Source organism: Phyllopteryx taeniolatus, chromosome 14 (assembly GCF_024500385.1).
Source record: "Phyllopteryx taeniolatus isolate TA_2022b chromosome 14, UOR_Ptae_1.2, whole genome shotgun sequence".
NCBI lineage: Eukaryota > Metazoa > Chordata > Actinopteri > Syngnathiformes > Syngnathidae > Phyllopteryx > Phyllopteryx taeniolatus.
This window is the reverse complement of record NC_084515.1, coordinates 335,699-361,672: the sequence shown is the minus strand read 5'-3', so window position 1 is coordinate 361,672 and position 25,974 is coordinate 335,699. Positions and strand designations below refer to the sequence as shown.

The following is a 25,974-nucleotide window of genomic DNA, read 5'->3' as shown; positions in this document are numbered from 1 at the left end:
GAGAGAGAGTCGTGATTGGTGCAGATTGTAATGGACATGTTGGTGAAGGAAATAGGGGTGATGGAGAAGTGACTGGTAAGTACGGCATCCAGGAAAGGAACTTGGAGGGACAGATGGTGGTAGACTTTGCAAAAAGGATGCAAACGGCTGTAGTGAACACTTTTTTCCAGAAGAGACACGAACATAGGGTGACCTACAAGAACGGAGGTAGAAGCACGCAGGTGGATTACATCTTGTGCAGATGATGTAATCTGCAGGATGTTACCGACTGTAAGGTAGTGGTAGGGGAGAGTGTGGCTAGACAGCATAGGATGGTGGTGTGTAAGAGGACTCTGGTGGTGGGGAGGAAGATTAGGAAGACAAAGGCAGAGAAGAGAACCATGTGGTGGAAGCTGAGACAGGACGAGTGTTGTGCAGCTTTTCGGGAAGAGGTGAGACAGGCTCACGGTGGAAGGGAAATTCCAGAAGACTGGAACCCTGCAGCCAAGGTGATCAGAGAGGCAGGCAGGAGAGTACTTGGTGTATCTTCTGGCAGGAAAGGAGAGAACGAGACTTGGTGGTGGAACCTCACAGTACAGGAAATCATACAAGGAAAAAGGTTACCTAAGAAGAAGTGAGACACTGAGAGGACTGAGGAGAGGCACAAGGAATACATTGAGATGCGACACAGGGCAAAGGTAGAGGTGGCAAAGGCCAAACAAGAGGCATATGATGACATGTATGGCAGGTTGGACACTAAAGAAGGAGAAAATGATCTATATAGGCTGGCCAGACAGAGGGATAGAGATGGGAAGGATGTGCAGCAGGTTAGGGTGATTAAGGATAGAGATGGAAATATGTTGACTGGTGCAAGTAGTGTGCTAGCTAGATGGAAAGAATACTTTGAGGAGTTGATGAATGAGGAAAATGAGAGAGAAGGGAGAGTAGAAGAGGCAAGTGTGGTGGACCAGGAAGTGGCAATGATTAGTAAGGGGGAAGTTAGAAATGCATTAAAGAGGATGAAAAATGGAAAGGCAGTTGGTCCTGATGACATTCCTGTGGAGATATGGAAGCGTCTAGGAGAGGTGGCTGTGGAGTTTTTGACCAACTTGTTCAATAGAATTCTAGTGCGTGGGAAAATGCATGAGGAATGGAGGAAAAGTGTGCTGGTGCCCATTTTTAAGAACAAGGGTGATGTGCAGAGCTGTGGGAACTATAGAGTAATAAAGTTGATGAGCCACACAATGAAGTTATGGGAAAGAGTAGTGGAGGCTAGACTCAGGACAGAAGTGAGAATTTGCAAGCAACAGTATGGTTTCATGCCTAGAAAGAATACCACAGATGCATTATTTGCTTTGAGGATGTTGATGGAACAGTACAGAGAAGGTCAGAAGGAGCTACATTGTGTCTTTGTAGATCTAGAGAAAGCCTATGACAGAGTATCTAGAGAGGAACTGTGGTACTGCATGCGGAAGTCTGGAGTGGCAGAGAAGTATGTTAGAATAATACAGGACATGTACGAGGGCAACAGAACAGCGGTGAGGTGCGCTGTAGGTGTGACAGATGAATTTAAGGTGGAGGTGGGACTGCATCAGGGAGCCCCTTCCTGTTTGCAGTGACGATGGATAGGCTGACAGATGAGGTTAGACTGGAATCCCCGTGGACCATGATGTTTGCAGATGATATTGTGATGTGCAGTGAAAGCAAGGAGCAGGTGGAGGAACAGTTAGAAAGTTGGAGGCATCCACTGGAAAGCAGAGGAATGAAGATTAGCCGAAGTAAGAATATATATGCATGAATGAGAGGGATGGTAGGGGAAGAGTGAGGCTACAGGGAGAAGAGATAGCAAGGGTGGAGGACTTTAAATACTTGGGGTCAACCGTCCAGAGCAATGGTGAGTGTGGTCAGGAAGTGAAAAAACGGGTCCAAGCAGGTTGGAACAGGTGGAGGAAGGTGTCAGGTGTGTTATGTGACAGAAGAGTCTGCTTGGATGAAGGGCAAATTTTATAAAACAGTGGTGAGGCCAGCCATGATGTATGGATTAGAGACAGTGGCACTGAAGAGACAACAGGAAGCAGAGTTGGAGGTGGCGGAAATGAAGATGTTGAGGTTCGCTCTCGGAGTGACCAGGTTGGATAAAATTAGAAACGAGCTCATCAGAGGGACAGCCAAGGTTCGATGTTTTGGAGACAAAGTTAGAGAGAGCAGACTTTGATGGTTTGGACACGTCCAGAGGAGAAATAGTGAGTATATTGGTAGAAGGATGATGAGGATGGAGCTGCCAGGCAAGAGAGCTCGAGGAAGACCAAAGAGAAGGTTGATGGATGTCGTGAGGGAAGACATGAGGGCAGTTGGTGTTCGAGAGGAGGATGCAGGAGATAGGCTTACATGGAAAAGGATGACGCGCTGTGGCGACCCCTAAAGGGACAAGCCGAAAGGAAAAGAAGATTGAGAGTCAGAATCGATCAGTCGAACAGAACAAAGTTTTTAGAGGGGAGAGAGAAACGAAGACAAAAGACAAAGCACTAATTTTAAATAGGATGAGAAAAGTAAATCATTACATATCTACAACAATTAAACATTAGATATGAGTGTTGCTTGGGGCTGTTGTGCTACACCCTGTGAAGGAAGGACAGGTCAAGATAGAGCAGGACAAGGACAGGAGAAGCATGCAGGACAAGGGTCGTGAACCCGGCTGTACAACTGAAGTGTGGTGGGAGTGACTGTAAATTATAAAAGTCTATAGGACGAGCCTGTGAGTGAGGGGATACACAAGCAATTTGCATATTCATGAGTTAGTTGACGCAATAAGTGAGTGGCCCCACACCCAGCGAAAGAGTCCCAGGGGTCTGTGCCTGCGGACACATGCAAGTGAGATGACACCGTTTTCCATGCACAAAGACTGACAGAAGTGTCCTGTAATTGCTGTGCCTGCACCGCGGAGGCTGAGGACCCCACCCAATCGATCGAGGGGTGGGACCGGGCCCAAAGGTCTACCCATGAGCAGCCTGGCGGACGGGACATGTCCCAAACCGAGGGACCCAGGGCGGTTTGCCGGCCCCACTGAGGCGCCCCGACACCTGGCCACCCGGCGGAGGCTGCAGGGGCCCACTAGGGCACTAGGGTTGTTAATCTCTGGCACGAGGCCGATTTGATACATATCTAGATACACGGGTAGCGATTCGATTAAAAAACAATATCTTTAGGGGTGGAACTATTCGATTCAGTATGGGACCGATACAATTCTCGATTCGATTCAGAAAAAAAATTTATAATTAAAATTTGCACATGTGCTAATCATAAAGAACCTTGGCTTGACTTAACCCAATTCTATAAAATGACATTTGTTTCACCTTATTTTCAAACGTGTACAGTAAAAGACCACTTAACCCTGTTAAATTGTTGCTTTCTGTTGTTGTTGCTATTCTTTATATAAATATCAAATTATGTAAATAGACCACAACAATTCATTTTTAAGATTTTTTCGCCCCCCCACAAACTGCACATACAATATTTAAAGAGTAGGGGGGGGGGTCCTGTACACAGTGTCATTCAAGCTAGCTTTTTAGTGTCGCACAGTACCAACTCAAACGTATAAGTGGACAGCGAGGACTCGAGAAAAAGCATTAGTTTGCTGAATTAGAGCCCAAGGAAATTGCAGAGGTGTACCTACCTTTGCCATATTGTCTGCATGTTTACAATCTGAAACGCACATTTCCCCACCAGCCCCGGTGTTGACGCCAGACTTGAGATGAGGTACGTAACGTGAAGAAGATGAAGTTCAAAGCAGCTTAAGGCAACACATAATAGGTGATGGTGACCACTGTGGAGCATTCAACTACATAAAGTCACACACTCCTGCCGACAATAATGATGATGACCAGTCTGAAGGTGTTATGACATGTCACACTGACAACAAATATTCTCAGTGTGGGAAAACATTTAGTTCCAAGGGGAATTTGAACATTCACATGAGAACACATACTGGAGAGAAACCCTTTACCTGCTCAATTTGTGGTAAAACAGTCTCTACAAAGGGAAATTTGATAAGGCACTTCAGTACACACACTGGAGACAAACCCTTTTCCTGTTCAGTTTGTGGTAAAAGTTTCAATAAGAAGACAAATTTCGCAAGACACAAAATAATACACACTGGAGAAAAACCTTTTGCCTGTTCAGATTGCGGTCAAAGATTCTCGCTAAAGTCGCATCTAACAAAACACCAAAAAACACACACTGGGGAAAAACCTTTTGCCTGCTCAGTTTGTGGTCAAAGTTTTGAGGAAAACGGAACTTTGACAGTACACACAAGAACACACACTGGGGAAAAGCCATTTGCCTGCTCAGTTTGTATGCAAAGATTCCCTTAAAAGACGCAATTAACAAGACACATGAGAACACATGCTCAAGACAAACCTTTTGCCTGCTTTTAGTTTGTGGTAAAAGGTTCTATATAAAGGCAAATTTAACAACACACTCAAGAACACACACTGGTGAGAAACCATTTAGTTGCAGTGTGTGTTTTAAAAGATTTTTTCACAAACATTATTTTAAGAAACACGTGTGCTGATGAGAAAAACAGTGGTCAATGAAGCTGCAGCATAAATGGAAGGATCTTATCTGTTAGGATAACTGACTCATTCCCTACTTTTAATCACTTACATGGGAATTTTTATATTGTGGAATATGTAATTGACTCCAGTCAAATGAAAAATGGGAACACATTTTGATAGCATGTTCAGTGATATTGTTGTTCTTTGTAAACCAATTAGTATGCAGAGAAGTTGCTTTTTGTTGTTGCTGGCCCCAGTTATTAAAACGGTATTGTATATTATCAACAGTAGAAATTATTTTTTGCTTTTGTACTTACTGAAAGACATTCCAGCATCTGTACTTTTTCTTTTTCTAATTTAACTAAAGGGCAGGAGTTGAGTCAGTGCTACTTTTACCAGTCTTTTTTAAGTTTCTGTATTAAGAACAGAGTATGAGTAATTTTGTCATCGCTGATTGTTGGATACCCCAGAAAGATTATCCTGAGCAATTATCCTGTGGTGTAACATGCATTGTAATTCTTGGGGTATTGGGACGATAGGTGCCCAAGACGAGAATCTTTCTTGTTGTTGTTGTCGTCATTGACTGTGCATACAATACACACATAGTGTACCCTTATCAAAAATTCCTCACGTGATGAGTAAAGTATCCATCAACCTAATATCCGTCTGTCTATCATTGTCCATTTTAATTTATCTATTATTTATTCTTCTATTGTTTAATTCCTCCAAACATTTGTCCCTCCTGGCTCCTCTGTTGTTCTCATCAATTGGATGAGATCCCTGGTGAGAGGAGCTTGTGCCTTGACCCTGCTGTGCTACCAGGTAAACAGAGGACCAAGGAGGTTCCAAATAAAATGACTTTTGTCCCGACTTTTGTTGACTCTTACGTGTGACATCACGTCTCAAGTTTTCTTGTCATGTGACATGGACCAGCGCACCTTATGGGCCTTTTTGGAAAGTCAAATCTCCTGACCTTTATGCCAACTTTTTTAACCCTTTGTTGGAATAAGTGATGGGGTCAGGGAGAGATGAAAAGGTGCCTCCTTTGGAACATAGGAAAGTACAGCACAGTTTCAAATGAATTTGATACCAAATTTCCCAACTGACGTTAACCCATGATGGACAGTATTGCTGACGTAAGTCTCTATCTTGCGGACTTTATCTGCAAAATATTTGCATGATAGTAAAAAAACGTATCCTTTAGAAATAATTCATAGCTTCTACCCCTGTAAAGTGTTCCTACAATGGTTAAAAAAATAGATACTAAAATGAAGTCAAACAATATATATGGACAATTAGACACTGCGAAAGCCATCCAAACCGTGGATTTATCTTTGTCATAAATTTTTTGTAATACAATAATCTGCCTTTTGGTCACTGATTGTATATGCCAATCCCTGGCGATTGTGTTTGTGTGTTCTGTGTTTTCTGAATAAATATTAATTAGTCTTGTTTTTTTCTGTCCTTTTTCTCTTTCAATCAGTTTTATCCTTCGCACGTTTCTGTATTACATATTTTGTGTTTACAGTCCATGGAGCAATTACCGAGGGGGGTGGATGGACACCTAACACAATGGTGTTAAGTGTACTTATATAAGTAGGCTACACACAGCATAACATTGTATCCTCATTAACAATAAAGAAAACAAAAAAAAGACAGAAATATAGATCAATTTACAACAAAGAATAACTTAATAATAATGACAGAAAATATTTAAAGGGCTTGCAATTTGAAACATTCCAAAAATAAAAAAAATAATGATTATTCATTATTTAAATTATTTAACACACATTTTTTTAACCAACTACTGTAATTTAGTCCTCAAATAGCGGGGTGCAGCCCATTTGATACTGAAAAATAAAATTAAATCTGTCGTGTGTTCAGGTTGTTGTTTTCCCCCTGTCTCGTACACACCTGCTCCTGAGAGCATCTTCTCCACCTGTGCCTCGTTTACCATAATTACCCCATGCATTTAACCTCCTGTCTCATTCTTTCTGGTCACCAGTTCATTGTACCTTGTTGTCACGTTCCAGCATTCCTTGTTTCCACGTTACCGACTCATAGTAAGACGAGACCCTGTTCTGATTTTTGACTTTGCCTCACGTTTTTTGGATACTGTTGCCTTTTTGGATTGCCTGCCTGTGTAGCGACCTCTGCTCGTATATTAAACCTCTCTTTTTTTAAACTGTCCATCTGTATTGGAGTCGTGCATTTTGGGTCCTGTCCTCTGTTCCATTCATGACAGAACGAACTGGCCATAACATGGACCCAGCAGACTCAGACCCGGTGCGCAAAAGCCCTTCAAGCGCAGGGTCAACGCATATCGAAGCAGGATGAGCAGCTTGCTGCCCTCCACCTTCATCTAAAGGGACTGTTGGAGCATCAGGACATTATGATAAGACCTGTGGCCTCACAGTTTGAAGTTCTAATAAATATGGTTCAGAAGGAAGAAACAGCTGGCACAGCACCCGATGGACGCCACTGTACCACCGATTCCATGTGAAGCAGTCACCATGCAGCCACCTGCCACCTCCGCTGCTGTCTGCCCACAGCTCTCTCGACCGGAGAGGTTCTCTGGAGATTCTGGGAACGTTAAACCATTCATCACTAAGAGCGAACTCCACTTTAAGCTGCAGGCAGCTGCCTTCCCCACCGAGCGGGCAAAGATTGCTTTAGTCATTTCCCACCTGACTGGTCGTGTGGAGGCGTGGGCTACTGCTGAATGGAGCCGCAATTCCGCCGCGTGTCATTCTTGGGCTTCTTTCGTTAAGACTATGGAGCAAATTTTTCAGTATTCCACACCAGATCGTGAGGCAGCCTGCTCCCTTGTCACCTTACAACAAGGCAACCGCAGGGTGTCAGATTACGCGATTGAGTTTCGCATTCGAGCAGCTGAGAGTCAGTGGAACAACACGGCACTACTCGATAAATTTTTTCAAGGACTATCCCCTGCCGTCAAGGGTCATTTGGTCCCACTAGACCTGCTGACCGACTTGGACACTCTCATCGCTCTCGCAATGAAGATCGACAAAAGGCTTTTGGATCACGAGCTGGACGGAGATCGGCGGAAGGATGAGTCACCACGCACTTGGAGGACGAGCCTCAGTGACCAGCCACACCAAGGCAGATCCCCTGTTGCCGGTCTCAATCCATTGGATAGCCTCACCACGGATGAACCCATGCAACTGGGCAGGTTCCGTCTCTCCCCTGAGGAACGTCAACGCCGGCTGAGGGAAGGGTGGTGCTTCGATTGCGGGCAGTTGGGTCATTCCGTGAGCAACTGTCACGTCAAGGTTGCCGGTGAGGGTACGGGAGCGGTGAGTCTAAATTCCATGAAGGAAGACCCTACCTGGGTTCTTCCTAAAGTGACACTATGCTCTCCTGATCAAGAGATCCATACACCTGTATTGATTGATTCTGGTTCTGACGCAAATTTACTCAACTCTCTCCTCGTTAGACATATGCACCTTAGAATCTTTCAAGTAAGGCGCCATCGCAACACTTATGCTGCAGACAGCAGTTTTATGGGCAAGATCACTCACCGCACCCAAACACTCACATTGACATTTCCTGATTCTTACTCAGAACGCATTAGTTTTCATGTTTTTGACGCCGTGAATTATGACCTTATTTTTTATTTTATTTTAACCCATGGTCTAAATTACACAACTCCCACATTGACTGGTCCTCTCGGCATGTTATGTCACGGGGCAGCAATTGTGCCCAGAACTGTTTCAAGCCTCCATGTAATTTTCAGCGATATGTTTCTAATGAAATTCCAAAGCCCCAATGGGGGGGATCCTGACTTATCTCAAGTGCCCACCTGTTACCATGACAGAGATGTTTTTTCCAAATCCAAGGCCAAATCCCTTCCACCTCACAGACCTTATGACAGTGCAGTTGACTTGCTGCCTGGGACCACACCTCCACGGGGGAGGTTGTTCTCTCTTTCAGCGCCGGACCACAAGGCTATGAAGTAGTATGTGGAAGAATCACTGGCAGCCGGGATCATTCGCCCATCTTCATCCCCTGCGGGAGCAGGATTTTTGTTTGTGGACAAAAAGGACAAGACCCTGTATCGATTATCGGGGTCTCAACGAGATAACTGTGAAAAACAGGTACCCTCTTCCTCTCATCTCCACCGCCTTTGAGTTCTTGGAGGGAGCCAAGGTTTTCACCAAACTGGACTTAAGAAATGCACATCATCTAGTCAGGATAAGGGAGGGGGATGAATGGAAAACAGCATTCAACACACCAACGGGACATTGAGTATTTGGTAATGCCTTTTGGACTCACTAACGCTCCAGCTGTTTTCCAAAATCTTGTCAATGATGTCTTGCGTGACATGTTGAATGTGTATGTTTTTCTCTATCCATCCATACATCCATTTTCTGAGCCGCTTCTCCTCACTAGGGTCGCGGGCGTGCTGGAGCCTATCCCAGCTATCATCGGGCAGGAGGCGGGGTACACCCTGAACTGGCTGCCAGCCAATCGCAGGGCACATACAAACAAACAACCATTTGCACGCACAGTCACACCTACGGGCAATTTAGAGTCTTCAATTAATGCATGTTTTTGGGATGTGGGAGGAAACCGGAGTGCCCGGAGAAAACCCACGCAGGCACGGGGAGAACATGCAAACTCCACACAGGCGGGGCAGGGGATTGAACCCGGGTACTCAGAACTGTGAGGCTGACGCTCTAACCAGTCGTCCACCGTGCCGCCTGTTTTTCTCTATTTGGACGATATTTTGATATACTCCCCGGATGAGGAGACTCAGATTATTCATGTCTGCTCTGTGTTGCAGCGGTTACTGCAGAATGAACTTTGTGTCAAGGCTGAGAAATGTGAGTTCCACAAGGCGTCCGTTTCTTAACTGGATTTCGTGCTGGCTCAAGGTTAAGTCAAAATGGACCCTTGCAAAGTCGATGCCGTGATTAATTGGCACTCCCACGTCACGCAAGGATGTACAAAGGTTTAGGGTTCGCAAATTTTTACAGAAAATTCATCAGAAATTTCAGTTCTATAGCCTCGACTTTCCATGATCTTACCTCGCCACACAGACCATTTGTGTGGAACCCGCTTTGTCAGTCAGCGTTACAGAAACTGAAATCGAGCTTTACCTGCGCTCCCATCCTCACTTTGCCAGATCCCAACCAGCAGTTCGTTGTAGAAGTCGATGCGTCTGATGCCGGAATACGCGCAGAGCTCTCCCAGAAATGTCTCAAGAATGGCAAGTTACATCCTTGTGCTTATCTCTCTAAAAAACTGACTCCAGCCGAGAGAAATTATGACATAGGTGACCGTGAACTGCTGGCGCTCAGGGTGGCTTTGGTGGAGTGGAGGCACTGGCTGGAGGGGGCACAGACTCCGTTTTTAGTTTGGACCGATCACAAGAACCTCAAGTATCTTAAATCTGCTAAAAGATTAAATGCTAGGCAGGCTAGATGGGCTCTATTTTTCTCAAGATTTAATTTCATGTTATCCTATCGACCCGGTTCTGAAAATCGTAAGCCAGATGCTTTGTCACATATTTTCTGCGACGAGAATTCTTTGTCCGACCCTAAAACTATTTTGCCCAAGTCACGTTTTATTTCTGCTTTTGTTTGGGATGTTGAAACTGTGGTAAAAGAGGCTCTAAATAACACTCTTAGCCCTGAAGATTGCCCTGAAGACAGGCTTTGTGGTCCTGACCTCAAGGGGAAGAGTCATCCACTGGGCTCACACTAACTGGACTGTAGATCACCCAGGCATTGCCAAAACGCAATCTGTGGTCGAACAGCGCTTTTGGTGGCCTAATGTTAGGAGGGATGTTATCAATTACGTCAATGCTTGCCAAATTGTTTTATTCATTTTTGTTTTGTAGATGTCCTGTTAGGAGTTACTCGAAAAGGAAAGTAAATTATTAGCCATTAGGGTAATTATTTATTTTGCTTTTATGTAAAAAAATTAATGTGAAAAATGAATGTTCTAAAAGAATATTTAGTTTTTGTTTTTCACTTTTCAATCTTGTTCTGCAAAATTCTCAACATATGAAAAAACATTTTCTCAAAATGAAATTTTATCAAAATGTCTGTTAATTATAGTAGATTGAAGTGTTTTATATATTTTGCTCCTGAGTTTGAATTTATTATTGATTTTGTCATGAACGGAACAGAGGACAGGACCCAAAATGCACGACTCCAATACAGATGGACAGTTTCAAAAAAGAGGTTTAATACACGAGCAGAGGTCGTTACACAGGCAGACAATCTGAAAAGGCAACAGTATCCACGTGAGGCAAAAAGGCAAGGTCAAAAATCAGAACAGGGTCTAGTCTTACTGTGAGTCGGTGACATGGAAACAAGGAATGCTGGAACGTGACAACAAGGTTCCCTCTCCCTTATCCTGACTAGATGATGCGCATTTCTTAAGTCCAGTTTGGTGAAAACCTTGGCTCCCTCCAGGAACTCAAAGGCGGTGGAGATGAGAGGAAGAGGGTACCTGTTTTTCACAGTTATCTCGTTGAGACCCCGATAATCGATACAGGGTCTTGTCCTTTTTGTCCACAAACAAAAATCCTGCTCCCGCAGGGGATGAAGATGGGCGAATGATCCCGGCTGCCAGTGATTCTTCCACATACTACTTCATAGCCTTGTGGTCCGGCGCTGAAAGAGAGAACAACCTCCCCCGTGGAGGTGTGGTCCCAGGCAGCAAGTCAACTGCACTGTCATAAGGTCTGTGGGGTGGAAGGGATTTGGCCTTGGATTTGGAAAAAACATCTCTGTCATGGTAACAGGTGGGCACTTGAGATAAGTCAGGATCCCCCCCATTGGGGCTTTGGAATTTCATTAGAAACATATCTCTGAACATTACATGGAGGCTTGAAACAGTTCTGGGCGCAATTGCTGCCCCATGACATAACATGCCCAAAGGACCAGTCAATGTGGGAGTTGTGTAATTTCAACCATGGGTTAAAATAAAATAAAAAATAAGGTCATAATTCACGGCGTCAAAAACATGAAAACTAATGCGTTCTGAGTAAGAATCAGGAAATGTCAATGTGAGTGTTTGGGTGCGGTGAGTGATCTTGCCCATAAAATTTGTGCTGATTTTAAATCTAAATGAGGAAGTCAGGATTAATGACTACAATGAGCACGTTTTGCTGTGCATAGCTTTTTGAAGCTGATACTGCAACTCTCAGCTCCTGCTCAATGTTTAGCTGGGACCGGTACTTTGTCTTCAGTGCAGCAACAGCAGAGAAGCCAATCTCATCAAGATAAGATGTTGCAAAAGGAAGAAGAATGCCCATCGCCCTCTGGCCAAAGAGTGGATACTCTCTACACTCAGCCAGAATTCACTCAGTGTCTGGAATGTGAACCTCAGTCTCAATGTGGAGTCAGCTGTCATGTCAACGAACTGGTGCTCCTCTACAGAGCTGAAACCACTTGGAGCTGGTGAATTGAAAGGATCTCTCACCCAGTCATACTGGGAACTGTTTTCAGGGAAGTACTTTTTAAAGAATCCCTTCAGTGAAGAGATAAGTCGTCTCCCCCACATCGCAAGCTTTCGAGTGAAAGAGCTGATCTTGTCTGTGTCCCCTGAGGGAGGTGTTTATATTTCCCTTGAAGCTGCAGATTTAGTTCATTTAGCTTTCCAAATATGTCACTCAGGTAGGCCTGGACTCTTTTTATCAGTGTTGTCGCATCCATGCGCTACATGTTCTGGGTGATTCGTCCACCGTCCCCAGTGTCTCTGGTGTCACAGACGTGGAGGATTTGTTCACTGTTCCTGGCGTCTCCCCCAGCATCCGCAGCGTCTCTGACGCTCCAACAACCAGCTGCTGCTGCCCGCCCGACTGGCTGTGTCCTCACCCGTGCACACTAATAAAAAGAGTCCTTTGGATTTACTTAATTTGAACATGTACATCGGTTGCACATGATTAAAATGTGTTACAATGACATAATTTACCACTCGCCTCCTAAAGAAAAGTCATTTTAAAACATTATAATCATGTGCAACTGATGTAAGGACTCTTTTTTCTGTTTGTTTGTTTTTCTTCCAGTGCATGTGCTGGTGTCACAAGAAGAGTGTGAGGGCAATAGGTCTTTATATAATTGACTACACCTAAAATGTCAATCATAACCTCACTTACAACCCCAATTCCAATGAAGTTGGGACGTTGTATTGAACATAAATAAAAACAGAGTACAATGATTTGCAAATCCTGTTCAACCTATATTTAATTGAATACACTACAAAGACAAGATATTTAATGTTCAAACTGATCAATTTTATTGTTTTGAGCAAATAATCATTAACTTTGAAATTTATGGCTGCAACATGTTCCAAAAAAGCTGGGATAGGGTCATGTTTACCACTGTGTTACATCACCTTTTCTTTTGACAACATTCAATAAACGTTTGGGAACTGAGGACACTAATTGTTGAAGCTTTGTAGGTGGAATTCTTTCCCATTCTTGCTTGATGTACAGCTTCAGCTGCTCAACAGTCTGGGGTCTCCGTTGTCGTATTTTACTCTTCATAAAGCCCCACACATTTTCAATGGGAGACAGGTATGGACTGCAGGCAGGCCAGTCTAGTACCCGCACTCTTTTACTACGAAGCCACGCTGTTGTAACACGTGCAGAATGTGGTTTGGCATTGTCTTGCTGATGTAAGCAGGGGCGTCCATGAAAAAGACGTTGCTTGGATGGCAGCATATGTTTCTCAAAAACCTGTATGTACCTTTCAGCATTAATGGTGCCTTCACAGATGTGTTACCCATGCCATTGGCACGAACATAGCCCCATACCGTCACAGATGCTGGCTTTTGAACTTTGCGTCCATAACTTTTGCGTCTTTTCCTCTTTGGCCCTGAGGACACGACGTCCACAATTTCCAAAAACAATTTGAAATGTGGACCACAGAACACTCTTCCACTTTGCATCAGTCTATCTTAGATGAGCTCTAACATATATTTAAGATATTTACTGACATTGGTTTTCTGAAGTGTTCCTGAGTCCATGTGGTGATATCCTTTACACATTGTCGGTTTTTGATGCAGTGCCGCCTGATGGATCGAAGGTAACGGGCATTCAATGTTGGTTTTCGGCCTTGCCGCTTACATGCAGTGATTTCTCCAGATTCTCTGAACCTTTTGATGATATTATGGACCGTAGATGATGAAACCCCTAAATTACTTGCAATTGTACGTTGAGGAACATTGTCCTTAAACTGTTCGACTATTTTCTCTGACTTGTTCAGAAAGATTTTAACGTCGCCCCATCTCTGCTTGTGAATGACTGAGCAATCAGGGAAGCTACTTTTATACCCAATCATGGCACCCACCTGTTCCCAATTAGCCTGTGGGATGTTCCAAACAGGTGTTTGATGAGCATTCCCAACTTCAATGTCCCAACTTCATTGGAATTGGGGTTGTAATTCAGTGGAAAGGTGCCTCGATGCCAGTGCTTCTCTGTGTTTAATACAGTGTGTCCACTCAGCATAAGGTGAAGCCTTCTTGATGAGTCCCCGACGTCCTTTTCTCATCCCTGCCATGGTTTGTGCACCTTCACTGCAAACACCAATGCAGTTCTCCCACTTTAGCCCATTCTCCGTCAGGAAGCAGTCCAGCATTTTGAATAGCTCTTCAGCCGTGGCTCTGTGTCTGACATATTCACAAAAAAAGTAGATCCTCACACAAGGAATTTGTCATATCAAATCGTACATAAGCAATAAACAAAGTCTTTGTTGCTGTCAGTTGCTTCATCGAATTGTAAGGCAAAACGTTTGTCTTTGAGTCCCTCTACCAGCTGTTCTTGAAAATCGTTAGCAATGTCATGTATACGTCTGGCGACAGTGCCGCTGTTTGAGAAGCACTGCGGGACAAGCTGAAAAGGAAAATGAGTGGATAGAGTGCAACCCTACATAGGGACAGAGGTGGGGAGTAATGCATTACATTTACTCCGATACATTTATTCAAGTAACCATCCATCCATCCATTTTCTACCGCTTATCCAAGGTCGGGTCACGGGGGCAGTAGCTTTAGCAGGGACGCCCAGACTTCCCTCTCCCCAGCCACTTCATCCAGCTCTTCCGGAGGATCCTGAGGCGTTCCCAGGCCAGCCCAAGGATGAAGTCTCTCCAGCGTGTCCTGGGTCGTCCCCGGGGTCTCGTCCCTCCTCCTCAAGTAACATTTTCAAAAAACTATACTTGTCAGAGTACGTTAAATACACCGTACTTTTTACTTTTACTTGAGTATTTATGTGATGGATCGATACTCCGTTACAATGATCGACATGCCGTTTGCTACTTTTATTTATCCATTATTTATCCATTCTTGCGTGTGCGCGTCTATTGTTAGACTCCATCTTCCGCATAGGGTGCCCGTTGCGGCAATCAAACACTTATGTCATTTGACTCCAATTCACCAATCAGACGACACATTGCAGTCATGTGACCGCGCACGTGGCCTTTACGTGGCAATCCAAATGACTCATTTTGTGGGGGAAAAAAACAGCCGTGCGACTGTGTTTACTTTACAGACTCCAAAAAACAACAGCTTTGTCATGCAGCTCTTAAATTGTGACTGCCCAAACTTGGATAGCCCACTTCTAACTTGAGAAAACACCTTGCAGTAATTTGCAGATGTTTCTATTGTTGTTTTGGCAACATTCGCCCTAGCCTATGGTGTCGCACACGCACACACAATCACTAAGTCTGGTCAGCAAACAGCTTCTTCATCAAGTTATTTAAGCGAATAAAGCAAATAATGTTTCTGTAGGGCCCAATGCATGTGTTGTTGGCTTTTGGGCAGTTAAAAATGTAAATGGTGGCAGGTGTGTGTCGACTCCCATATATTATTATTTTTTTATTTTATTTGATGTTCATGCTCTGATTTAAAAAAATAAAAGTCAGAAGTTACTCACAAGTTACACTTTACTTGAGTAGTTTTTTCATTGAGTACTTTCTTACCCTCAAGTAAATATTTGGAGGACTACTTTTTACTTTTACTTGAGTCATATAATTCTAAAGTAATAGTACTCTGACTTGAGTACAATATTTTGCTACTCTACCCACCTCTGCATTGGGAGTAGTGAGTGAGTGAACGATTTCGGACATGGCATTGGTATTTTGCTGCCGTAAAGGATTGTGGGTAATATATATTATTTCCTTTCGTAAAGGTTGCTCAGGTTGAACCTATGCAAAAGATATCTTATATAACACGTGGTTATATACCTCGATAGCACCGAGGCACCTTTCCTCAGCATTTTGTAGAGTTCCGATCGCCCATCCTCCAAGTACTTCCGGGTCATCTCGGAAAGGAAAGTTTCGAGAATCCGAAGACGAACCGATGCCGGACAAATAACTAATCGTGTGGGAGGAGGAAAAAAGATTGGTTGTAATGGAAATACCGCAAAATAGTAAAGATTTGTCATTTTTTCAAATCGGGATTTAAAGGCAACAGGTCTGATAGGTAGAATATGAATGCATTTATTATTAATAGGATGATAGGATGTATACTATCTAGTTTAGAGTTGTTTTTTTTGGGGGGGGGGGGGTTACCGAGTCACACTCCATACCAGTAGACGGCGGTAATGCACTTTATTTGCCACACGATAAATACGAAATTCCTTCCTGGTTCCGTACGAAACCAAAGGGGCTCCGCTAAATTATTCGTCCCGATTTAGTCCTGAATTGACTGAAGCCTCGACACAGAACGTCCATTACTACTTTACTGGACTAAAACGTCATTAACTCAAATTTCGTGTCCTGTTAAATTCGTCTCGGTGCACGCTTTCGAAGCCGTTTTAGCTTAGCTTAGCATAACATAGAGATCGACGCGTTTGTTAGGGACACTTCACCAATGAGAGATCAAGTGTGAAAGTGTTGTGATTATCGAGTGAAAATGTGTGAAAGACCGACAGCAGAATACGCGGAGGAACTTTGTGAAAAGAAAGAAGAGAACGAACGTCAGCGGCTGGACGCTGTTTACAAGCAGCCTCGAGTTGTGTTTTATACAGCAGGTTTGTGCACTTCCTAACCTCATTTGTTGAGCAGCTAACTACTCTATTGTTAGACATTTTCCCATGTTTACATTTTAACGGAATCCTTATCCTAGTGATGGATTATTGAAACGATCCCACGGCGAAAACGTAAAAGTTCACTAAAAGCAGGGGAATAATTAGGTATGTTCCCAAAAATTTCTAAATACCTGTACATCAAAATAGATGGAATCATTGGCTAGAGGAGTGATACATGAATAAAATGAGCCATAGTTTATAAGAATCTGATAAGGATTAAGGGTTTTATGCCACTTTTTATGTTGCAAATGGGACCAAATTTTCTTGCCAAGAAATAATTTAAAATCATTAGGACATTTGTGACCCAAAACCTTGAGTCTTTGGAAAAAATTGCTCGTATAGAAATTTGATGTTTAAAAAAGCCATTTTCTGGTTTATTCTTTATCTGGTTATTTATTTATTTTTTTATGCTCGAGCCCTTTCATTTTCAGGGTCAAATTGAGAGCAAGTGTGTCGCCATTTCTTCAAACTTAACAGAAGACAATAATAATAATAGTGAATAATATAATAACATATAATTTTCTATTCTGTATAAACCCTATGAGGGTGTGATTATTTAAAAAAAAAGTTTTTTTTTAATGCTGAAATTGATAATTTTCGTCTTTGTCAGAACCATAGAATATCTCAACCGAATTGAAAATTTCAAATACGAGGTGGTAAAGGGATTTCCCAACAACGTAATCTGAAAAGTCAGACCTTGCACGAAACAATGAGAAAACACGATTTTGATGGACCTCCGCTAAACTCGCATGCACCAAAATCCAGCACAGCAAAATGGAATGAAAATGACAATATTTTTTTCTAGATATGGTAACATACCTAGAATAGTAGCTGAGAAAAGAACTCATATTTATTTGTATTTTTCCCCAATTCCAAATATGTGGGATGGGTCATCACTAAATGATTACTTGGTGTGTTCGTGGTCAAAAAGTGACTGCAGCCAATGACAGTCAACGGCACCGGGTTATTCGCATTTAATTTAATTAATAATAGCGTCATGTTGCGTTATAGACTGTACTTAGAGATGAGATAAGAATGATCCAAAGAGCTTTTACAGCATACCAAAGAAACATGAAGCTCGTCACTAAGCGAGTCAAGTGCAATTTCCTCACAACCACTGTGTTTGCTTTTGGTATTTTATCTAATGGTAAGACATATAACATCATATTAACTTTTTTTGCAATATAATATAGATATCATATTGTTCCTGGTGGAGTTTGCATGTTCTCCCCATGCCTGCGTGGGTTTTCTCCGGGCACTCCGGTTTACTCCCACATCCCCAAAAAACATGCATGATAGGTTAATTTAAGACTATAAATTGCCTGTACGTGTGAATGTGAGTGCGAATGGTTGTTTGTTTATGTGTCCCCTGCGATTGGCTGGCAAACCGTTCAGGGTGTACACCGCCTCTCGCCCGAAGATAGCTGGGATAGGCTCCAGCACGCCCGCGACCCTTGTGAGGATAAGCGGTTCGGAAAATGGATGGATGGGTATTGTTCCTATTTAAAAGACCTACAGCGTATTGCTCAGGCAAAAAATTAGGTGCCACTGTTGTACAAAAAGCTTTGCTGCATATCTTTGCTTGGCATCAGCTGGCACAAACTTGCATACTGCGACAAAAAGCCACAAAAACAAGGTTTCTCAGTGACAGTCAATGGAAGCGTTTGGGGTTTCTGCCAGCCAGCTTCCGCACAATTACATCACACTCCTCTTTGGGAAACACTCCTATTAGGTTACCCTTGATAGAATAAAAACAATACATATTGAACACAAAACATTGAACGTTTTCAAACACTATTGAACATTTATCCATTTTCTGTATCGCTTATCATCACTATGGTCTCGGGTGTGCTGGAGCCTATCCCAGCTAACTTTGGGCAAAAATTGTTTTGATATACGAGTCATTTATTGTTGGGGTGTCCAAACTACGGCCTGCCGTCCATTTTTTAGCAGCCCTTGGCATATACTAAAGTTAAGTTGACAATGTCCCCAGTCAAGAATTGTGCTTCTTACAGGGCGATGCCCCAGGGCTCAAAGTTAACTGATTCCTGATTGCCCGGGGAAAGTCAAAAAATAGTCATGGGCAAGCTAGCAAAACATACAACATTCCCGATCGGGGAAGCGTATGAAAAAAATTATTGTCGTAATGTAGGGATGATACAATATTCACAATATTGCGAAATTAAAAGTGTCTAGATATTGTCATGGCCTTGTCACGGTATAAAATAATGAGCCATTGTGCTTAAAATGTACATTGCCCCCCTCCGCATTAATTTTTTTGCATGTTTGTCACACTTAAATGTTTCCCATCATCAAACAAATTTAAATATTAGTCAAAGACAACATAAGCAAACACAAAATTCACTTTTAAATAAATGTTTTTATTATTAAGGGAGAAAAAAAATCCAAACCGACATGGCCCTGTGTGGAAAAAGCGATTGCCCCCTAAACCTAATAACTAGTTGGGCCACCCATAGCAGCAACAACTGCTTGCTATCAAGTGTTTGTGATAACTTGCAGTGAGTCTCTTACAGAGATGTGGAGGAATTTTGGCCCACTCATCTTTCCAGAATTGTTGTAATTCAACCACAGTGGAGGTTTTTCAAGCATGAACCGCCTTTTTAAGGTCATTCCGCAGCATCTCAGTACGATTCAGGTCAGGACTCTGACTAGGCCACTCCAAAGTCTCTGTTTTGTTTTTCTTCAGCCTTTCAGAGGTGGACTTGCTAGTGTGTTTTGGATCATCGTCCTGCTGCAGAACTCACGTTTGTTTCAACTTGAGGTCATGAACATTTTGGACATTCTCCTTTAGTATTTATTGGTAGATAGATACCAGAAGTCAGGGTTCTATTTATCACAGCAAGTCGTCAAGATACTGAAGCAGCAAAACAGTACCAGGCCATTCCACTACCACCACCATGTTTTACTGTTGGTATGATGTTCTTTTTCTGAAATGCGGTGTTGCTTTCACGCCAGATGTAATGGGACACACACCTTCCAAACAGTTAAATTTTTGTCTCATCAGACCACAAAGTATTTTCTTAAAAGTTTTGGGGATCATCAAAATGTCTTCTGTCAAAATTGAGATGAGTCTTAATGTTGTTTTAGCTCAGAAGTGGTTTTTGTCTTGGAACTCTGCCATGCAAGCCATTTTTGCCCAGTCTCTTTCTTATGGTTAAGTCATGAACACTGACCTTAACTGAGGTATGTGAGAAATGCAGTTCGTTGGATCTTGTTGTGGGATCTTTTGTGACTTCTTGGATGAGTCGTCGTCGTGCTCTTTTGGTCGGCCAGCCACTCCTGGGAAGGTTCATCACTGTTTTGTGTTTTTGCCATTTGTGGATAATGGCTCTCACTGTGGTTCGCTGGAGTCCCAAAGCTTTAGAAATGGCTTTATCACCACACTGATAGATCTCAATTACTTTCTTTCTCATTTGTTCCTGAATTTCTTTAGTTCTCGGCGTGATGTGTAGCTTTTGAGGATCTTTTGGTCTACTTCACTTTGTTAAGCAGGTCCTATTGAAGTGATTTCTTGATTGCACAATCACAATGAAATAAAATAGGTCCACTCCATATCACTGCAAAAATAAATCATACTTCCCTCTTGTCAAATGTAATGTCTACATTTCAAATAAAAACATATCTCAGAGGCTGCTCAGAAAAATAAATATCACGATATCACTAAGCGTAGGAAAAGAAACTATGTAGGAGTCCCGTGATTATTTTGTTTGTTAGTTGGCTGTTTCTAAACCTATGTTGCCTTTAAGTGTGTTCCTGCCTTTTTGACCTGACTTGAATTTTTTGACTCAAGCAAATAAATCTGTTACTGGGCAGTCATTTTTAATATTACGTAGAATAGCAGCAATTTTGAATGTTATAAATAAATAAAAAAATGACGATAAATACTGTTAAATTATTGAATAGGCAATTTCTCAGTGGACAGTTTTGTTATTGTTAACATAGCATGATTATTGCTACAGCAGTAGTTAGAACTAGTCACTGATGGTGTAGTGGTACACTCGCCTGACTTTGGTGCAGGCAGCGTGGGTTCAGTTCCCACTCAGTGACGTTGTGAATGTGAGTGCGAATGGTTGTCCGAGTCTATATGTGCCCTGCGACTGACTGGCGACCAGTTCAGGGTGTAGTCCGCCTTTCGCCCGAAGTCAGCTGGGATAGGCTCCAGCGTCCCGCGACCCTAAACAGGATAAGCGGTGTTAAAAGTGCACAGGAATATATGATGTGTATATACAGCGGCTGAAATAATCTTTTAACGTCGCCATTTGTCTCACTAAATATATTTCCAAAGGTGCTATTGACATGAAATTTTCACCAGATGTTGGGAACAACCCAAGTAATTCATACATACAAAGAAAGTAGAACAAATAAGGTCAGAAATTAAGTTGTGTGTATTAATTTTAAATGATACAGGGGAAAAAGTATTGAACACATGAAGAAAGGGAGGTGCAAAAACGAAATGGAAATCCAAGAAAACACCTAAAATCTATCAATAATCAAACAGCAATTCAGCCCCTTGTCAGTACTAATGAATATCAGCTGGTTCAGTCCGAATTGATGGCCTACAAAAAGGTCTCATTGTCAAGGTGTGAGTCAAGACACATCTCATGATTGGTCAGAGCAGAGAGCTGTCTCAAGACCATCGCAAACTAATTATTGTAAAACATAAAGATGGCATTAGTTACAGGAGCATAGCTAAGCTTCTGAACGTTCCAGTGAGCACGGTTGGGGCCATAATACGGAAGTGGAAAGCCAATCATACCACCATAAATTTGCCTCGATCAGGTGCTCCTCGCAAGATTTCTGACAGAGGAGTGCAATGAATAATCAGAAGCATTGTCCAAGAGCGAATGACCACATGTGGAGAGCTTCAAAAAGACCTGGAATTTGCAGGTACTGTTGTCACAAGGAAAAAAGTGAGTAATGTACCCCGTCCCCATGGCCTGTATGCATGTGCACCACGCAAGACCCCCTTGCTGGGGAAAAAAAGCATGTCAAAGCTCAATTCATGTTTGCTGAACAACATTTGGACAAGCCAGTTAAATACTGGGAGAATATAGTCTGGTCTGATGAGAGTGAAATTTAACTGTTTGGATCCCATAATGCACACCATGTTTGGAGGAGAAATGGCACTGTACATCACCCTAAAAACACTATACCAACAGTGAAGTTTGGAGGTGGAAAGATGATGGTGTGGGGCTGATTTTCAGCAAATGGTACTGCTAAACTTGACATTGAAGGAAAGATGAATGGGCAAATGTACCGAGACATTCTTGACAAAAAGCTGCTGCCACCTACGAGGATGATGAAAATGAAACGAGGGTGGACATTTTATCAGGATAATGATCCAAAACATATGCCAAGGAAACTCTCAATTGATTTCAAAGAAAAAAATAATAAAGTTGCTAGAATGGCCCAGCCAGTCACCTGACTTGAATCCAATCGAAAATCTATGGAAAGAACTGAAACTCAAGGTCCATAAGAGAAGCCCATGGAACCTTCAAGATTTGAAGACTGCTTGTGTGGAGGAATGGGCCAAAATCACACCAGAGCAATGCATGCAACTAGTTTCTGAATATAGGAGGCATCTTGAAACTGTCATTGGAAACAAAGGCTTTTGTACAAAGTATTAAATAAATATCAGTTGGCGTGTTCAATACTTTTCCCCTGTGTCATTTCACATTTTTACACACAATGTAATTTTTGAGCTTATTTGTTCTACTTCATTTGTATGTATGGATTACTTGGGTTGTTCCCAACATCTGGTGAAATTTTTATGTCAATAGCACCTTTGGAAATGTCTTTAGTGAGAAAAATGGTGATGTGTTAAATACTTATTTCAGCCGCTCTGTATGATATGATGTCTTTTTCACAAAAACCTGTGGGGAAACGCACAGAAACTAGTAAAACCTATTGAGAAGGACTCGGCGAGCGAGAAAAAGTGAGGTTTTTCGTTTTTCCTACTTTTCCTCTTGTCTGACTGTGCCCAGTTGTAAAGTAATAATTAAGATTAAATTATAGGCATTAGATGGGGCCAGAGAGGTGTGATTTTTCAAAAGATTATTTTAATAATATTCAACTGTCATGTCATACAGAGGGCGGCACGGTGGTCAACTGGTTAGCACATCCGCCTCACAGTTCTGAGGATGGGGTTCAAATCCCGTCCCCACCTGTGTGGAGTTTGCGTGTTTTCCCCGTGCCTGGGTGGGTTTTCTCCGGGTAATCCAGTTTCCTCCCACATCCCAAAAACATGCATGGTAGTTTGCCAGTAGGTGTGAATGTGAGTGCAAATGGACCAGTTCAGGGTGTACCCCGCCTCTCGCCCAAAAATAGCTGGGGTAGGCAGCGGTATAGAAAATGGATGGATGAATGGACGTTGTACAGACAGTTTTAACATATGACATTAGTCTTTTTACAAAACCGCAAACTACACTTTTAAGTGACGACCCTGGCACGGAATAAATTTAACTCGTGAATTAAGGTACATCCGTAAAAACAATAATGCACATCAAAGTCCCAACCGGAGATTTGACTCACAAACCAAATGTTTGTCTTCTTGTGCCCTGCAGACATCAGTGAAAAATATCTTCGTCCTGAGCAACAAGAGCCCCCTCACATTAAAGAGGAGGAGGAAGAGCCCCTCCACATTAAAGAGGAAGAGGAGCCAGAGACCCCCTACGATAAAGAGGAGGAGCACAATAATATCACCAATTTGCCAACGTACTTTGTTTCATTGAAGAGTGAAGAAGAAAAAGACTATGTTCAAAGTGAGGAGAGCAGACAGGCGGGGGCTCCAAGCAGCAGCTCAAGTCAACACATGACAACCGAAGGTGATCAAGAGCAATGTGGAGGATCCCAAGAAGATAGTGACAACATAAATTCAAACTCTCCTGTTGACTGTGATGGTAAACAGTCTGAAGGTCGCATGACATGTCACACTGACAACAAATGTTCTCATTGTGGGAAAACATTTAGTTCTAAGGGGAATTTGAACATTCACATGAGAAAACACACTGGGGACAAACCTTTTACTTGCTCAGTTTGTGGTCAAAGCTTCACTGAAAGAGGTACTTTGACTGTGCACTCAAGAACACACACTGGTGAGAAACCTTTTATATGCTCTGTTTGTGGCGAAAGCTTCTCTGTAAAGGCAAGTTTAACGAGACACGTAAGAACGCACACCGGAGAGAAACCATTTGCGTGCTCAGTTTGCGGAAAACGATTCATTGAAAAAGGTACTTTGATAAAACACACAAGAACACACACTGGGGAGAAAGGCTTTGTCTGTTCAGTTTGTGGTAAATGTTTCTCTGAAAAAGGCACTTTGAGAAAACACACAAGAACACACACTGGAGAGAGAGGTTTTGCTTGCTCTGCTTGTGGTAAAAGCTTCTCTATAAAGACAAGTTTAACAAGGCACACAAGAACACACACTGGAGAAAAACCTTTTACCTGCTTAGTTTGTGGCAAAAGCTTCCCTGCAAAGTCTTGTTTAGCAAGGCACACGAGAGTACACACTGGAGAGAAACCTTTTGCCTGCTCAGTTTGTGGTAAAGGTTTTGCTCAAAAGCCAAATTTAACAGCACACAAGAGAATACACACACGGGACAAACCTTTTGCTTGCTTAGTTTGGGGTTAAATATTCTCTGAATAGACGTGTAACAAGCCACACAAAAACACACAAGGGTGAGACATCTTATGTCTGCTCAGTTTGTGGTAAAGGATGCAATAAAAACACAAATTTAACAACGCAAAATAATACACACAGAGGATGAACCTTTTGCCTGTTTAGTTTGTGGTAAAAAAAAACGTATATAAAGGGCAATTTATCAACACTCAAGAGCACACACTGGTGAGAAACCTTTTGTTGCAGTGTGTGCTAAAAGATTCTCTTGTTAACAGAATGTTGAGAGAAAAAAAGTGTGCTGGTGAGAACAGTGGTGGCCAATGAAGCTGCGGCTTAAATGGAAGAAACTCATCTGTGTTGGGGATCATTGATTCATTCCCTACTCCTTAATCACTACATGGAAATTTTCTATAAACAGTAGTGGAGTATGTAGTTGACTTATCAGTCAATTTAAAAATGGGAACACGTATTGGTGGCATGTCCAGTGACATTTTTTTCTTAATATGAGCACTGTCCAAGTTCAGTAAAAGAGGAAAACATTATTTGTGTGCAGATAAGTTTTTGTTGTTGATGTGCCAATTTATCAAAAGGGAGACAGTAATTACTTTTTACTTTTGTACTTAGAACATGTCAGAGTCTGTACTTGTTTACTTGAGGACAGGATGTGAATCTGTGAATCTGCTTTTACTATGAGTCTTAGTTTACACAAGTACCAGTATATGTACTTCTGCTGAAGCACAGCAAGTGAATACTTTTGCGCCCTGATTGTTGGATACCTCTGAAAGATTATTCTCAACGATTAGCCTGTGGTGGCACCACGGTGGACGACTGGTTAGAGCGTCTGCCTCACAGTTCTGAGGTCCGGGGTTCAATCCCCGGCCCCGCCTGTGTGGAGTTTGCATGTTCTCCCCGTACCTGCATTGGTTTTCTCCGGGCACTCCGGAATTCCTCCCACATCCCAAAAACATGCGTGGTAGGTTGATTGAAGACTCTAAATTGCCCCTAGGTGTGTATGTGAGTGAGTGGTTGTTTTTTTATGTGTGCCCTGCGATTGGCTGGCAACCAGTTCAGGGCGTACCCTGCCTTCTGCCCGAAGATAGCTGGGATAGGCTCCAGCACTCCCGTGACCCTTGTGAGGATAAGCGGCTCAGAAAATGGATGAATGGATAGCCTGTGGTGTAACGTGTTGTAATTCTTGGGGTATTACCACCATACATGGCCAAAAGGAGAACATCTTTTTTGTTGTCATTGACCGTGAAGATGATACACAGTGGATCCTTATCTATAATTTTTCTCATGTGATGAATAAAATATCTTATCAATGAATGCATCTATCCATCTATTTATTTTATCTAAGATCTACAGTGTTTACGGAAAGTATTCAGACCCCCTTAAAATTTTCACTCTGTTATATTGCAGCCATTTGCTAAAATAACTTAAGTTCATTTTTTCCCCATCATTAATCCACACACAGCACCCCATATTGACAGAAAAAAAACAGAATTGTTGAAATTTTCTATGAAAAAAGAAAAACTGAAATATCACACATACATAAGTATTCAGACCCTTTGCTCAGTATTTAGTAGAAGCATCCTTTTGGGCTAATACAGCAATGAGTCTTTTTAGGAATGATTCAACAAGTTTTTCACATCTGGATTTGGGGATCCTCTGCCATTCCTACTTGCAAATCCTCAACAGTTCTGTCAGGTTGGATGCTGAATATTGCTGGACAGCAA

The 25,974-nt window shown here is 42.4% G+C and overlaps 1 protein-coding gene across 1 annotated transcript; it reads left to right on the top strand.

Annotated features, from left to right (window-relative positions):
* The first annotated feature begins 16,081 nt into the window (after positions 1–16,081).
* LOC133488919 (oocyte zinc finger protein XlCOF6.1-like) lies at positions 16,082–25,564 on the top strand. Its single transcript, XM_061797452.1, has 2 exons — positions 16,082–16,539; positions 23,181–25,564. Exons 1-2 carry the CDS (start codon positions 16,422–16,424, stop codon positions 24,248–24,250), a joined length of 1,188 nt encoding a protein of 395 aa, XP_061653436.1. The 5' UTR covers positions 16,082–16,421; the 3' UTR covers positions 24,251–25,564.
* The last annotated feature ends 410 nt before the right edge of the window (positions 25,565–25,974 follow it).

Bases quoted from the DNA above. Each gene is read 5' to 3' on its own strand.
- LOC133488919 (XM_061797452.1), top strand. From the start codon at position 16,422: ATGTGTGAAAGACCGACAGCAGAATACGCGGAGGAACTTTGTGAAAAG. The intron at 16,540-23,180 runs GTTTGTGCACTT...TGTGCCCTGCAG, and splicing joins AGTTGTGTTTTATACAGCAG to ACATCAGTGAAAAATATCTT.